The sequence below is a fragment of the Anarhichas minor genome, unplaced genomic scaffold, assembly GCF_050575085.1.
Source record: "Anarhichas minor isolate MPS153535 unplaced genomic scaffold, ASM5057508v1 ptg000003l, whole genome shotgun sequence".
Lineage (NCBI taxonomy): Eukaryota > Metazoa > Chordata > Actinopteri > Perciformes > Anarhichadidae > Anarhichas > Anarhichas minor.
The window spans coordinates 13,494,001-13,509,349 of NW_027466449.1; the positions used below are offsets into that span (position 1 = coordinate 13,494,001).

The 15,349-nt window shown below is 45.2% G+C and overlaps 1 protein-coding gene across 1 annotated transcript in view; it reads left to right on the forward strand.

Moving 5' to 3' along the window:
- magixb (MAGI family member, X-linked b) overlaps nucleotides 1-14,097 on the forward strand; it is a 32,350-nt gene extending 18,253 nt beyond the window's left edge. The window contains exons 6-17 of the mRNA XM_076092005.1: nucleotides 1,433-1,628; nucleotides 2,123-2,193; nucleotides 3,210-3,371; nucleotides 4,062-4,587; nucleotides 4,998-5,556; nucleotides 5,880-5,943; nucleotides 6,022-6,435; nucleotides 10,479-10,679; nucleotides 10,772-10,848; nucleotides 10,995-11,141; nucleotides 11,925-12,063; nucleotides 13,001-14,097. Of these exons, the coding sequence (XP_075948120.1) occupies nucleotides 1,433-1,628; nucleotides 2,123-2,193; nucleotides 3,210-3,371; nucleotides 4,062-4,587; nucleotides 4,998-5,556; nucleotides 5,880-5,943; nucleotides 6,022-6,435; nucleotides 10,479-10,679; nucleotides 10,772-10,848; nucleotides 10,995-11,141; nucleotides 11,925-12,063; nucleotides 13,001-14,097 (3,653 nt within the window). The remainder of the gene's footprint in view (nucleotides 1-1,432; nucleotides 1,629-2,122; nucleotides 2,194-3,209; nucleotides 3,372-4,061; nucleotides 4,588-4,997; nucleotides 5,557-5,879; nucleotides 5,944-6,021; nucleotides 6,436-10,478; nucleotides 10,680-10,771; nucleotides 10,849-10,994; nucleotides 11,142-11,924; nucleotides 12,064-13,000) is intronic.
- Nucleotides 14,098-15,349: the final 1,252 nt, after the last annotated feature.

A 15,349-nucleotide genomic window follows, 5' to 3' on the forward strand; every position in this document is an offset into this window, starting at 1 on the left:
TTTTACTTTTTCTATTTTAGATGTGATGGATGACTCATTGTACCAGACATAGTTTGTAATGTTAGAAGTCTTAAAAAGCTTATTTATAACCAGTGGTAGAAGACGTATTCAGATACCAACACAACAGAAGTACAGAAGTATTATCATCAAAATACTCACAGAATAATGTCCCCTGTGAATGATATGTAATTAGTTTAGTCCAGTGGTCCCTAACCTGGTAGTCCACGGTCCCTCCATACGGGGGTCAGAGAGGGGGTCGTGGTGAGATGATTAATGAGGTTAGAAAGAAGAAAAAACATTTTTCTGCTACAAAATGTGTGTTAATTTTGTTGACTAATCTTTGCCTTTTAGTGAAATATTTATTAATTTGACCTCTTTGGGCCTCAACAGTTATTAAAAAACAACAACGTCTGAGATGTTAAGAGAGGTAATGTCTCAATGATGGTAGCATACTGGTAAAAACTCATCAGAAATCATCAGAAATGTGACAAGGAGCCCCAACTACAATGTTTTTTTACTAGAGATGACAAGCCAAAAACAAGTACAATATTTTATGAAATGGCATTGCGTAAGATAGAAGTACTGATGTACAGTACAAGTACCTCAAAACACACTTTCTGCCAGTGTTAATCACATCAGCTATGCAGATAAAATCATGAGGGCAGTATTGGAGAGTTGGAGAAGTGATGGCAACAATAATCCAGAACACACAAGCTGAACAGAAGGCGGGTATGAGATTAGATGGTTAGGGTAAGGGAGCAAGGCCGCGACATAGGGTGGCGATGGAGGCAGGTAGGGAGGCTGAGTGTTAGAAAAGGTGCAGGCAGGCAGGGAGCCAGAATGGTACAGCAGATAAGGGAGAGGCGGGCAGAGTGGGAGGTGAGAAACGCAGGCAGGCAGAGATCCAGATCATTAGAGATGTGTTCTAAACCGGCAGGTAGGGAAGCAGGCAGCCTGGATTGGAGGAGTGAATTTAGGATTCAGGCAGGATGGAGTTTGAGAGAGCCATCCAACAGCCTGACCTCTGCTGAGTCATCTTCTGAAGTGATACTATGTGGGCGGATGGGTTCAGCATCACTTGTCGTGTACAGCGGGACTCAGGACACCCCGTGTTATGTCCTACATCTCTCAGATCCATGCTGGAGCTCACACCTGAAGGACAGCTACAAGGACAGCTGGGCAAAAAAAAAAAGAAGCTCTGTTTTCCCCCCCAGCTGGTAGTATGGCATGCATGGTCACACACTCCGCCTCCTTAGAGGGAGGACAAAGCTAGCCGGGATGCTGACCTCAGGTCTTTTTGCCTGACATCGAATTGGCGGCATGAAGTCGTTACAGACAGCAGGAGAAACTTTTTTACCTTCTGTATCTGTTAAATAGTATATCACTGTTCAATTTAGATTTGTAACACTCTATCTTGTCACTGTAATTACAGGAGGCTCTGCAGGTGTTAGCAGCAGCATTCCTACTAGCCATCGGTCCCCCGGGCGGCCTCGGGCGTCCAGCAGCGGGGATGGTCGTGTTCTAGAGAACGGGATCATCGGCAGCAGAAGCGGTGCCAGGGTGAGAGGTGTGATGCCTGATCACTGGGAGCAGGCCTTCAGTGACACAGGAGAGTCTCACTACATAGAGTGAGTATCTGCCTGTTCTCCTCAAATTTTCAGGAATAGTTCAACATTCCGTAAAGTACGCTCATTAAGCTTATTCGCTTTCCTGCAGAGAGTTACATCAGGAGATCAAAACCGCTTTCATATCTGTTCACTAAATATGAAGCTAAAGCCACGAGATGGTTGGCATATCTTACCCTCAAGACAGTTACGAAAAGTCAAAAAGACACAGCATATTATTGACAGATCATTAGAGGTTCTGATTGAAAGTGTCTATGCTAAGCTAAGCTAATGAATCTTCTTATCTAAAGCGAATACGCGTATCCAAAAACACGTACAACTATTCCTTTAAACATGCTCTGAAAACAGCAAAAGCTGCTATGCAACATTGTCACGAGTGGCAGGCATCTCTGTTCTACATGTATTCATTTCCAATCCTGTCAAATTATACCCAGCGCTGTTATGTTTCTGAAGAGGCAATCTTTTCTTTTGTTTCTGTTTTTCTTTGTCTCTTCAAGTCGCAACCCCAAGAGGAGCAACTGGCGGAGTCCTCGAGGCTCAAGCCGGGAGACCGCCTACAAATATGAGTGTGAGCCTCTTTGTTTGTTTCTTTCTTTTCTGGATGTAATTATTGCAACACATTTAACTGTGGAACAGCCTCAATGACGCATTCATATATTTGTCAAGAATGAAACGGAAGTAACAGACAGAGCCAGCTTGTTCGAGTCAAATGAGATGGAATGAGCTTTTTAGCTGAACGGAGACGTGTAAGTGATTAAGGCCTAAAGCTCGGAGCTGCTGGCAAAGAGCCAGACTCGCTGCTGTGCCTGGCAGGGTCGACACGTGGATGGCATGTGACTGGCAACTTAATTTCATAATTTGGTCACATGATTTGTTGTTAAAAGAACAAGGACATAATCTACTTTTTGATGTCTGACTGACACGGCTGATTGCAAATTGTAAGGAAGCCATCTGTTACGGTGTGATTCCAGCTTGTCCCAGTAAAGTGCAGTACACTTCCCTCACCAGCAGACAGTGTTATAATCTCCAATATGGCCAGGGTGTTTGTATTTATGCAACTTAAAATGATGCTCCACTTAACAAACATAGGGCTAAAATAAGAACGAAGAATTAAATCTAAAATAACTTTTTTAATGCAAAGTGAGAGTAAACCGTGAATAAAAGTTCCAGGTTGCAGTGCCGAGTTGGGTCAATCTAATGGATTACATGGATGATTTTAAGGAAGTAGTCTGTAATGGATTCTGCTTTTAATGCAATCTTTCCACCAAAAACTTTGGTTCGTGTGCATGTCTACATATTTATAGGTATTTTTTGCTAAAAGCCATCTGGCGATTGGTTTGCAACGTTCAACTCTCTCTCTCTCTTTTCCCCTAACTCCTAAAACCCGTCGGTTCGAACAATTTAGTCGTACGAACACACAGGACTTAAACTGTTACCACTCATCTCTTTCTCTGATTTTACTCAGGTGTTGTTGTTTTTTTTATCCTTGATACCTTGAAGACTTTTACGATGTTCCCTTGGAGGTAAGCATCCTCATTATCTCATGCTTTCTCTCTGTCTCTCTATATTTTCGGTTACTACCAGGGTTCACGGACCAGCCTGGGGAGCTCAGGGGTTTCCCTGTGCACACGCACTTGATCAAGGGCTCCAGGGGGTTTGGTTTCAATATTGTCGGGGGCAGCAGGCCAAGAGAGTTCCTCCAGGTCTACAGTGTGACTGAAAGTGGACCCTCAGCACTCAAAACAGGTATAAATACAATGAATCAGGGACAATTACTGCATGAGAAAGCTATCTGAAATGTAAGACAGGTGTGTGAGATGATAAGAGACACATTCTCAGACATATCTGCAGACTGAGAGCTGTAAATATGGTTTCTGGAATCTTGCAAAAAGTGTAAATAACATATTTTGATCAGCGGTGTGTTTCAACATCTCTCTATTTCTGTGTCTCCAATCGTTGAGATTCTGATCTCCCACAGCAACTGCATATCACAATCAGTCCTTAATCCTCAGGGCTAGCGAACCATAGTCAAGCTATCATAACACACGCATATGCAACGGTACACATCCACTTCACACACACGCACTAACACAAAAACCCCATGCAGGCAGATATTACCACTCTAGGAAGCCACGGCACAAGCTGTCTCAGCAGGGGCTGATCTAGTTCATATCGGTTAATAGGTTTAGAGGGATTAGTTGTTTGGATTAGTCCACACCCACAGAAAACACACAGACAGTGTTTCATTTGCAAACTACATTTATCTGCACACTCAAGCATATGAAAATGGTCACAAAGGTTTACGCGGTAGTATTTAAAAACAGATTGACTAAAGGTGTGTAATTTTGCTGCAGATGATTAAAAATGCAAAGTAAAAGTTAAAAATAAAAGTCTCGATACCTCTAACCATGTGTTTTCTTTTTTTTGCTTTATTAGCGGACATCCTGGTGTACATCAATGACGTTTGTGTGTTGGGAGTGTCTCACAAAGAGGTGGTAGAGATGCTGAAGTCGGTCCCTGTGGGCCACAGTGTGGACGTAGAGGTTAGAAGAGGGTATCCCATGCTCTACACCCCTGATGGTTGTCCCAAGCAGCCGCCGCCAACGCTACTGGACAGCGGGGACCCAATACGACCACCCACCACCACCCAGCCGCAGCCTCTTCACCAACTACCTCGCCTCCCGACACCCACTCCCCCCACCTATCACTTTAACTATAACGGGGTCCACGGTGACATGAGCTACATGGAACCAGGGGTGACTCTAGACGCCAATGGAAATGCCATGTCTTTTGCTACCGAACAGTCGCCCTTATACAGACGCTCCAGTATGAGCAACGCTGCCTCTCCCCTGCCCGTGCGTCCTCCCCGTTCACTGAGAAGTTTGGCCAGGCTGCAGTCTTTTGACCCAACGCTCGCCAGCCAGAGTGACAGTGAAGTTGTTTCTGCTGTTGGTTCACACAGGTAACACCTACACGTCCAGCACAAAGGAGATTCCGTTTGTAATGCCTTTTTAAAGTGATTCAAAAATCTTGTCAGAAATTGCTTTTTAACAATTATTTGGCAGGTGGCATCTGCTGATGATCCCTGGTGATCTTTTATATACGTGATTGGTGTTATATTGTACAGGCTGCTGTGCAGTAGATTTGAGGAAAATCTGAACATCTGGTAATTGATTAATCATTCCAATTCCAAGATGTTAGATGGTAGATGTGGTAATTTTTTGTCATATATGATAGTCAATGAAATGTTTTTTTTGACATTTTATAGACTAAACGATTAATCGACACAGTAATTGGCCGATTAATTGATAGTGAAAATAATTATTAGTTGCAGCTCTAAACATTTTGTCTCCTCACATTCTTTTTCATCAGGGCATCAATGGGCCGTAATCACAACAACAACTCCCTCTCAGCGCCCCCTCATCCTTATCGTTTCGGCACGTTCAAGTCGTCTGAGAGTGACCTGTCCACCTGCACCCTGTCGGGGTCCCGGCTTCCCCTGCCTCAGTCACCGAGGAGGCCCTCCTCCTCCCCCGGGGGCCCCCACAGCGCTCACTCCCGCCTCTTCAGACCGCATACCTCCCACCTCAGACCCCCTCCCACCCCCGACAGCCCCCGCCACTACCACGGCTTCAACAGTTTCCATGCCAACACCAGCCCCACTGCGAGTCCCAGCAGTGTGTCCTCCCCTGGGGCGATGAGTGTGTGCAGTGGAGTTGGCAGTTTCAGCGGAGGGGAGCTGGTGCCAGTGGCCTTGGCCCAGACCGAAGGAGACCAAGGACTCGGCTTCAGTGTGACAGCTGGCAGTGCAGGAGGCAGGATGACGATAGTGGAAAGAGTCTGGGACAGGAAGCAGTGCAACTCCCTGCAGCCAGGGGATGCTATTGTCAAAATCAACGGAGCAGATGTTCAGAGTCTTAGTTTTGCACAGGTAATGGTCTGGAGGACCAAATGGGAGGGAAGTCATGAGAAGTCATGTGAACTTGTTATAGTTGTTATCAGTTTAATTGTGTGATATTTTTTCTTCTCAAATGGTTCATTTGAATAGTCTTTCGTGGCCTGAAGAGATCAAACTACACAGTATGTCACAAGAAAAATGTAGAGGAAAAATAATCATAGTTTATTGAGAAATTATTTTCTTATTTGCTTCATAAGAATTTATTCAGTTTAAGAGATGAGCACTGCCTCAAAAGGTGTCAAATATATCCAAAGAATCTGCAATGAATCACAACTTACTTATATGTTTGTTGACAGGTACAAACCATTCTCCAGGAACACACCAAACAGGCAGAAGTCATCTTGTTGATTTACAGAGGAGGTAAATGATTCGCATTCATTGTAGAATCATTTTTGTAACAAACAAGTATCTCACAGTTATTTTCTCTCTCATTATTAGGCATCTATCATCCAGCCATCTCCCCCGGCTCTAATCGGAGACTCCCCCCGCCTCTCCTCCACCCCCCTCCTCCACCTGTTGGTTCGGACATCTCCTTTGTGCTGCCAGAAGTGCTGCATGTGCCCCGTACCTCCATCAGCAACCCTCCCTCCCCAGCCCCGATGCGCTCCCGGCTAGTCCAGAGCACCAGTTTCCTGGAGTCGATTCCAGTGACCCTGACAATGGAACCCAAAGACTGGATGAACACTGGCCTGGAGGACGAGGCGGGCGGTGTCACAGGGCCTGACTCAGGTCTGGAGAGGCAGGGCGGTGAACAAACTCGGCCGCTCCGAGGGTTTGACGTGGAGCTGAGGAGGAAGCCAGGAGAGGGCTTTGGGTTCGTCATCGCCTCTCAGGACGTGGAGAATGTAAAAGGTGCGAGCCAGTGACAAATCGTATCGTGCAAGATGTGACTCAAGTTCAGTGCTTAGAATATAGCACTTGTTGAAAACAAAATTTTGATTTAAAGTAGAAGTGGACGGGCCTTACGCAGCATTAAAACCATTTGGTTACCTGCCCAGGGAAGCATGTTTCATTTGGATGCCCTTGTGGACAGATGCACCATTAGGTGATTACAGATTAGAAAGTCGTCACCAATGGCCAGTTGGCCTCATACCACCTGATGAGTCATGATGCATCATCAACCCTTTTCTTATAACGTGCTTTCTCCCCAGGTTGATTTGTTGAAGGAAATCTGTTTTGGCATCTGCTGATGTCAGGGACCGGTTCATCACGGAGTTCACTTTTAGCAACATAATTACTCATTTGTTTGTTTTCTGTCTACCATCCATCCATCCATTCGTTATCTTCCGCTTCTCCGGGGCTGGGTCGTATAGGGGCAGCAGGCTTAGCAAGGTATTCCAGGAGTCCCTCTACCCAGAAACGTTTTCCAGCTCTTCCTCGGGAGGGTTTGAACATAGATGGATTGGTAAATCAAGAGCTTGGCCTTCCGGCTCAGTTCCCTCTTCACCACAACGGCACGGTGCTAACCTAAGATAACCGGCTGCTGGCCCTAATTTCATCTAACTCATCTAACTCTCAGTAAGAAAGCGAATAAGCGTGTCCCCCAAATGTCAAAATATTCCTAAAATAAGCTCTCAGGTTAAATTACAGGTTTTATTTATTACCATGCTCTTTTTTTAAAATCTTTCTCCAGCAGGATTACCTTTTGTGAAAGTATCACATCATTGTATCTCACTCTGTGTTTCTCTGACCTGACAGAACATTGAGGCTTGTTTGTGATCTGACTGGGAACCGAACACATCCTGCCCTGATTAGCTTTTAGTGTAGTGCTTATGAACAGTCCGGTTAACCGCAGCTTCCCCATGATGTATCCCCCCCCCCCCCTTTCTCCTTTGTATGTGTTGCATTGGCTGCCCTCTGTTCTGGTTTGATGCAGTTCAATTTGCTTTATGGGCCGAGTGAACACACAGTTGTTGTTTTCATGGTGAGATAAAGGTTGTAGGTGCACCTGTCTCTGCAGTTCAGAGACCCTTCCTCTCTCCACTCTGTCCTCATTCTCCCCTTCATTTTCACTCATGTCACAGAAAGAAGTCCCTGTCTCTCCATATCTACCTTTTTCCTCTTCCTATCTCTCTCTTCCTCTTCCTCTCATCAGCTCTTATCTCCCTCCCAGGCACCCCCCCCCCCCCCCCCCCCTCTCTCTCTCTCTCGCTCTCTCACACCCCTTTACTCTGCAGTAAAAGCGTCCAGTCTGGTTTTTGAAAAGATTAAAACTCTCCCCCCCCCTCTCTCTATCTCTCTCTCTCCCTCCCTCCGCCTCCCACCTACCTCTCCATTGCTCTCTGAATGCTCAAGAGAAATACCACGCTTAACATTTCCCTCGCAGAGGAGCGACAGAGGGGGACAGCAAAACTGTGTTTTAGCTCCTGTTGACCGTTCTACTCTATGTGAATCTCAACTGAGAAGGAATTTAGGAATTTTTTGTTTGTTTTTCTGCGCATGCTAATCAAAGAGCCATGTTGGAGAGACTACAGTCTGCTTTGAAAACTGTGAAGGAGTCTAAACGTAATTATTTCTTCCACTTTTCATTTCATGTTTACTTAAAACAAGGGGGAGGGTTCTGGTTTGGTGCAGTATTTCAAGTTTGGCTGTGTGCATGAGAGAGAGGTTATAATTCTGTGTTGCACGCTAAAGTTTGCTCGTCAGATGTTGACTACGGCTGTATGAAAGTTGGATCCACAGGCTCACATGTTGTAGATGTCAGATAGTTGATCTGAACTGATGCTGTGATCGATATGTGTTGTGGTTATTATTATTTTTACAACAACTCGTGAAAGCGCATTTGAGATATTTTGAACCAAGCCAGGCTTAAAGCAGCACACGGCATGATGTGGGGATCTGTGTATTAGAGCCATTAGTGAGCTACACAGGCAGCAAAATGAATGGATTTAACCGGTAGTATTAGCAGTGCTGAGTTCAGCATTAACCACTCTGCACACACACACACACACACACACACACACACACACACACACACACACACACTACTTGTATGAACGATCCCTGTTAACAGTGCTCTCCACAGTCTCCGGTCATCATGAACTGGGCATCTGCAGGCTGCTGTGGGGATGTCTGCACCGGCTTGATGCATCTGGGCTGCAGAGAGGGAGTTTTACGATGGCGGGGGGGGGCTGCTCCCACTCCTGAGCAGTGATCAGTGCAGAGCGTCAGAGGCTGGCTGACTGCTGGGCATACTGCAGTGGGATAGGAGAACACGGAGAGCCAGAGGAAAATACACTATGATATAAAGCACTCCATTTGGATGCATCTGTGTATAGTTTAAGCTTGTGTCTGTGTGTACATCTGTCCCAATTCCTCTGTGTGTGAGTCACAGTGTGTGTGTGTGTGTGTGTGTGTGTGTGCGTGTGCGTGCGTGTGCGTGTGCGTGCGTGTGTGTGCGTGTGTGTGTGTGTGTGTGTGTGTGTGTGTGTATGTGAGCATGTGAGCATGTGAGCATGGGCTTTTGCACGTGTATTCACGTGTTTGGCGACTGTTGGATGTTGGACCGATGTATTATGCATGATAAGAAGACTATTCGCAAAGCTGCCTTGGCTTTGATTTGACCTGATTGCCGTTTCTGCCTGGGTCACCCAGATTAGACCCAGATTGGAGATGTGGACGCTGAATTAAAGGCTGTACCTTTTTATCAGGGATTACCATTTGAATGTGACATACACTTCACCACAGATTCTTAGGAATTTTGATCTCATGGCGCCACATAAGACATTTTAGACATGCCAGTTTCATCCTGAGAGGGATGCAGCCTGAGAGAGCGATGTACCTCAGCTGAACGTGAGTCTCAAAATGTTTATGCTGCCTGATGGGTTACATAAGGCTACTGGCAAGACTTTAGCGGGCCCAGCTGTCACCAAAGCACAGCATACCCTCGGAGAGGGGTCAGGGAGAGAGTATAGGACACAGAAAGAGGAACAGAAGATAGATTTAGAAGTCAAAGCAGACAGAGGCAGACGGTCCAGCTAAAAACTCTTAAGACGCTTTTTAGTTAGTGCAAAAGATTAATTGAAGCAAATGTATTTTTAGGCTGCTCAATATGTTTCTCATCCACTTCAAACACAGCTTAATTGTGAGTGATCTCTTCGTACAAAAGATAAGACAAATTGAGTTCCTGATACATGCTACTAATTGTCCCTCCTCACTCATCTGTGAGCTCAGCGAGGCTCTCCTGTGTATAATATCGTTCTAGGAGGGATATGTGGTGTGTTTAGCAGGTGCAGAGGCTGGGAGACGACGGACAGAGTTTTCCCACACAGAGGAGAAAGACATTTTGCAGTACCAGCAGAAAGAACTAAATATTGCTGCGTGTGTTTTTGTTTTGTATGCTGAAGGCATACTAATGCAGACGGACTGAAAGTTTGTGGATCTTTACAAGAGCTGAGCATAAGAGTCACTGACGCTGTATAAACTGAAGTGTAAATATCTAAAGTCTGTGAAGTTTGACAGATTCGGGACAGAAAAATATTGCTGGAAAGATGGTGTTCCATCACAGTCTGTTCTTGAGGAAGAAGACAAATCATTGAGCGGTGAAAAACAGTTCCTGGTGTGTCAGCGGATGGAGAGATGAGAGGCTGATAAATGGGAAGACGAAGGTGGAGAGGAAAGTGTTTCAAGGAGACAGTGGGGGAGGTGTAAATCTTCTGTGGGAAGTCATTCATAAAGTAAACCCTGCCAAAAACGATCCAAAGCTTAATTACGGCTTATTTAAGGAATTCTGGCAAAACGCAGCGGTGAAATACATCTTCCTGCTTTTAAATGTATTTACATTTGACCCCACTTATCACTTTAGTTAAAAGGAAAGTTTTGAGTCTTGATGGAGGTTCCAACTTTAATTGAACTACTCAACAAGTAACTCAAGCTCATTTCTGTACTTTCTTCAGCGGCTTCGCTTCTCCCTCACCGGTTTGTGACGGTACGTCGAGGCAGCCCGGCGGCCAAGAGTGGTCAGATCCGGACTGGAGACCGACTAGAGGCAGTGGAGGGACGCCCGGTGGTGACTCTGCCTCATCGGGAACTTGCTCAGATCCTTCGTCGAGCGGGAAACACTCTGCGCCTCACCATTGTCCCCCGTCCCAGCACCCGTAAGCATACACTCAAGTATCCAGGAAACACACACAAATATATAGCCTGGTTCTTGACTCATGATCTAACTTCTATCATCATCTTTTTGCAGATTCCTCAAGCCTTTCAGAAACCACTGAGTTTGACTCCAGTCACAAAAGCAGAAAGGGTCAGAGGTCCCGTCCAAAGGTGAGGGCAGCACCATCGTTCATTAATAACGTCTGCCTCGTGGTCACTGAAATGACCGGACTTGTAACTCATCTTATCCACTGCCTCAGTATAATATCCCCTGCTGTGATGGTAATCAGTCCTCTCTCTGCTCTCTCGTCTCCCAGCGTGACTCCAGGTATTACAGTGTAGACCTGGATCGTGGCCCGTCCGGCTTCGGCTTCAGCCTCAGAGGGGGCAGCGAGTACAACATGGGCCTCTACGTCCTGGGACTGATGGAGGGGGGCCCGGCCTCACGGAGCATAAAAATACAGGTGTGTCTGTTTGCCGTGTAATTACACAGTTTGTCTGTAAATGTATACCATGCTTTCTACTCATCTTCTCAATCTTAATATTGTTATTTGCACTGCTGTGTGTGAGAACGTGCAGTTGTACACAAACTTTTCTTTTGACTAATGCACAACCAAACTTCCAATGTACATTTGAAGTGTTGAGCAATGATAAATAGATACTTCTAAATACAAAAAAGTCTTCAGTAAAAGTTAAAATCCCTGAAAATGTGTTTTTTCTCAAAAACATTAAATATTCATGACCAATTGAGCAACGATAAAAGTTACGGTTTTGGGAAAACACGAACATTTTAAAGGTGTTATTTATGAAGAGTTTAATACTAATCTTCTTCATCAGGACTGCGTGGCTGTAGTTTGACCATACTTGACAGTGACTCCGCAGCATAAGTGAATAATCCTACTAAAATGGTGAAATTAGATCTGCTAAACATCAACATGTTAGCATTGTAATTGTGAGCATATGGCCATGTTAGCGTTAGCATTTAGCAGTAGGAAAAATACAGGTGTAAATCAGTTCAGGTAAATTCACCTGCTTCAGTTTCGGGGTCCTGGCTCACTGTTACGCTGTCATGGACTATTGTCTGGGACAGAGCCATCGTTATTGTTACTGATAACACCTGTCTTTTTCCTGCCATGACGAGTCAAAATGTCTGCTGTATCTTCGTTACTGTTGCACATTTATGCTACAGAATATAATAGGATACAGTATTTAAAGGGATGTCGTGAACATTTTGTTTGTGGCTGCAGGTCAGCGATCAGCTGGTGGAGATCAATGGGGACAGTACAGCAGGGATTACCCACAGCCAGGCGGTGGAGCAGATCCGCAGAGGAGGTCACCGCATCCACCTGGTCCTCAAGAGAGGAAACGGCTACGTGCCCGACTATGGTGAGACACAGTGGGGGGATGTTACCAACTTGGGTTTACGGAGGAATGGATGGAAAATATGAGATATTAAATAAGAGATATTAAAAAAAACTTGTAAGGTCATATCTTTTGCATGTGATGTTTATCTTCTTGGGTGTGTGATCTCCTTTCTTCTTCTTTTCCTGTGGGTCTAACTCTAACTAACATACTTTCTACGTTTTTATTCTTTCTCTTTCTTTCCATCCCATCTTTTTTTGCTTTTAACCCTCTGGCTTTGGCCTGACTTGGTTTTCCTTTTCTTGCAAACATTCCTCTCCTTTCTGCTCCACTCCTTCTTTTTTCTCTCTCAGTGGAGCTCTCCAGTTTGTCTCTATGTATGACCAACTCCAAGCTAGGCGAGCCTTGCTTCTATGTCATTGGACGGACAGAGAATACGCGGTTGGTAATGGTTCCTGTTAGTTCTCCCATTTTCTGTCTCTCTACATTCCTCTACTTAGTCACCACTGCTGTCTTCACCTGTAGTAAACGATACCTGACAGCCTATGTGGTGGACCTCCTCCTTATAAGATAATCTTGTTATCTACCTAAGTAATGGTGTAGACATTTACAATATTATACAGATTTCTTGCCTCAATTCCTCTGAACAAGCTGCGCCAGCTTCACATTTTGTAAGAACACTTAACTATTTAACGAAGGGAATGGTGCAATTAGACTATTGTGGAGCATAAAGATAATCAGATGTGTGCCGTATTTCTACTGAAGGATAATCTGAAAGGTGCACTAAAACAGAAAAGCAGCTGTTGCTACACAAGCTGTTCTAATGCACTAACAAAAAAAACAAAAACAAAAACACTTTCTGGATTATATAATGCTCTCTGCCAGAGATTTGGCTTATTCTCTCTTTTACCTGCTTATTCAGTCTGTTTTCTCCTCCTCTCTCCGTGTGATGCGTGTCCAGGCCGTGAGCACCGAATCACCTCCTCCTCCCTCCTGCATAACCCCAAGGAGCAGGGTTTGGCTGCAGTAGACTCCACCGGGCGGAAGGGGCACAGCTCCAAGAAGAAGAAGAGGAGAAGCAGGTCTTCAAATGGACTCGAAAAGGAGAAAGTGTCGGGAAGGAGCAGGCGAAGACGGGGCTCAGAGGGAGGAGGTCGCTCTGGTTTACAAAGCCCTGTCTCTGAGCTGGGAGAGAGGTCTCAGGAAGCCAGGGACAAGAGGAGGAGGAGAAAAATAGGGTCTCAGAGTTTACCCAGAGGTGCCCTCAGAAATCATGATGATAGTGACACAGACAGAGGGACAGTGAGGGGAAGGAAAAGAGAGAGGAAGAGAGGGCGGAGCAAGAGCAGAGAGAGGAAAAGTAAAAGTGAGGAGAGGGTGAGGAAGACAGAGGGTGAAGAGCCTGAGGAGGAAGAGCAGGGGGTGCCTGCTGTTGAGGAGAAGGTGGAAGAAAAGGTGGAGGAGGTTGAAGAGGTGGAGGAGAGAGTCAGTTCAGAGAGAGACGAGTGTGAAGAAGACATTTTCTTACCCATTCCAAGTCCTAACCAAAAGATTCCCAGACCCAAACAAAACTCGGAGGTGGAGGGCGAAGAAAACTGGGGCATAGCAGCAGAGTACAGGGAACTGTGGAAAGAGACGGAGCAGGAGAGGCCATCGGATGATGACAGGGGTGAAAGTAGAGAGACAGAACTGAATGAGGAAAGACGGAAAGACGATGATGCACGGAGCTGGCGTGTCGAGAAGCCTTTACCCAGCGTTGCTGTGGTAGATCCGGTGTCAGAGAGAAAGCCCTTCTCCTTCCTCACCTCCACACTGTCCACAGAGCAGCTGTGGGATGATGAGTCAGAGTCTGGAGGCAGCCAATCTGACGGCAGCGCGTCTGCTGCCAGCATCTCAGGCCTCTCTTTGGCCGCCACAGAAGCCGGCGGGCGCAGGGCCTCGGTGCTCCCGGGCCCTTGGCTCACACCCGGCCAGCGGAGGGTGGCTCCGGTCGCGGAGGGGAACAGGAGCCCCGCGAGGCGGACAGGGCAGGGAGGAGGGAGCAGCGCTGTCTCTTGACTTTTAACAGGAAGGAGAGCATGCAGCAGCTGAATGATACAGTCACAGATTCTATCAGTCTCACGCTGTTCGGCCTCGACTTGTTTTTCTGCAGCTACCCACACTACCAACATTTACTCTCAGTCACTTTGATATCTACAGTAGTATGAAGTCATATTCTTTGTGCCTTTTTACAGCTGACCTCTGGCTGATATTAAATGTCGATCACATTTTAACTTGTAAATGACACCAACATGGTAAAGTTACGTCTGTTCTGCTGGTGAAACAACATTAACATTGTCTTTCTTCCTTTGTCTGAGGCACTGTCGCCCTCATTATGTTTCACTCCTCTCAGCATTTAGTTATAGATGTTTCCATGATGACAAGGTATTTCATACACCTTGTTTAAACCTACTTCCCCTCTCTCACTCTCTCTCTCTGCATCTGTCTTCACTGTACTTTAGCAGAGTAATCCCCTCTGAAGTACCACCCCTACTGTACAAAGACTGCATAGACATTCACTTATACCTCATGAAGATAATAATAGCAATAATAATGCAACTGACTTCGACTATCAGCCGTACATTTCCACTGCACCACGTCGATCTGGGAGGAAACGGTGTGACATGCTTGTACAATATCCTCTTTGTCTTATGTGGACACCTGCGTCGAGTTGTGACGTTCGATGTAACTGAATATTTGATTGTGTTAATGCAAATCCCTTTTGACAGCAGGTGTCAAATCTATATTCTGTAAATATTTGTACAGAAATAAATAACAGATCCTATTGTAAATACTATACTAACTGGAGCCCTGATTTGTATTACTGTATTGTAATACATCATGATAAGACTATATATATATATATATATATGAATATATGCAGTATATCTATATATTACATACAATAGCCACCCAGTCATATTTATTATTGTGTGATGAGACAGTACGTGAAATTGGTATATAGCTTTCGTGATGGCTCAAAATGTAAACACAGACTAAGAACTATATTGTACCTGCCCTATTCATAAATGAATGTTTTGTAATATGCTGCTAGAGTGTGAATTAGGATACTCTATGTTGTGCCCTACTTCAGAAGTCAGCAAAAATATGCCAAAAATATGCATCCGGTGTGCATATTTCAAGTACTGTTAACATTGTGTATGTGGGGTCAGAACAATAACACTGTCTAGTTTCTGGAGAGTGCTGTGCCCATCGTGCCACGTACAGTTGCCTTGGTAACATAAACCACTTTATCCTAACCACTGATTTT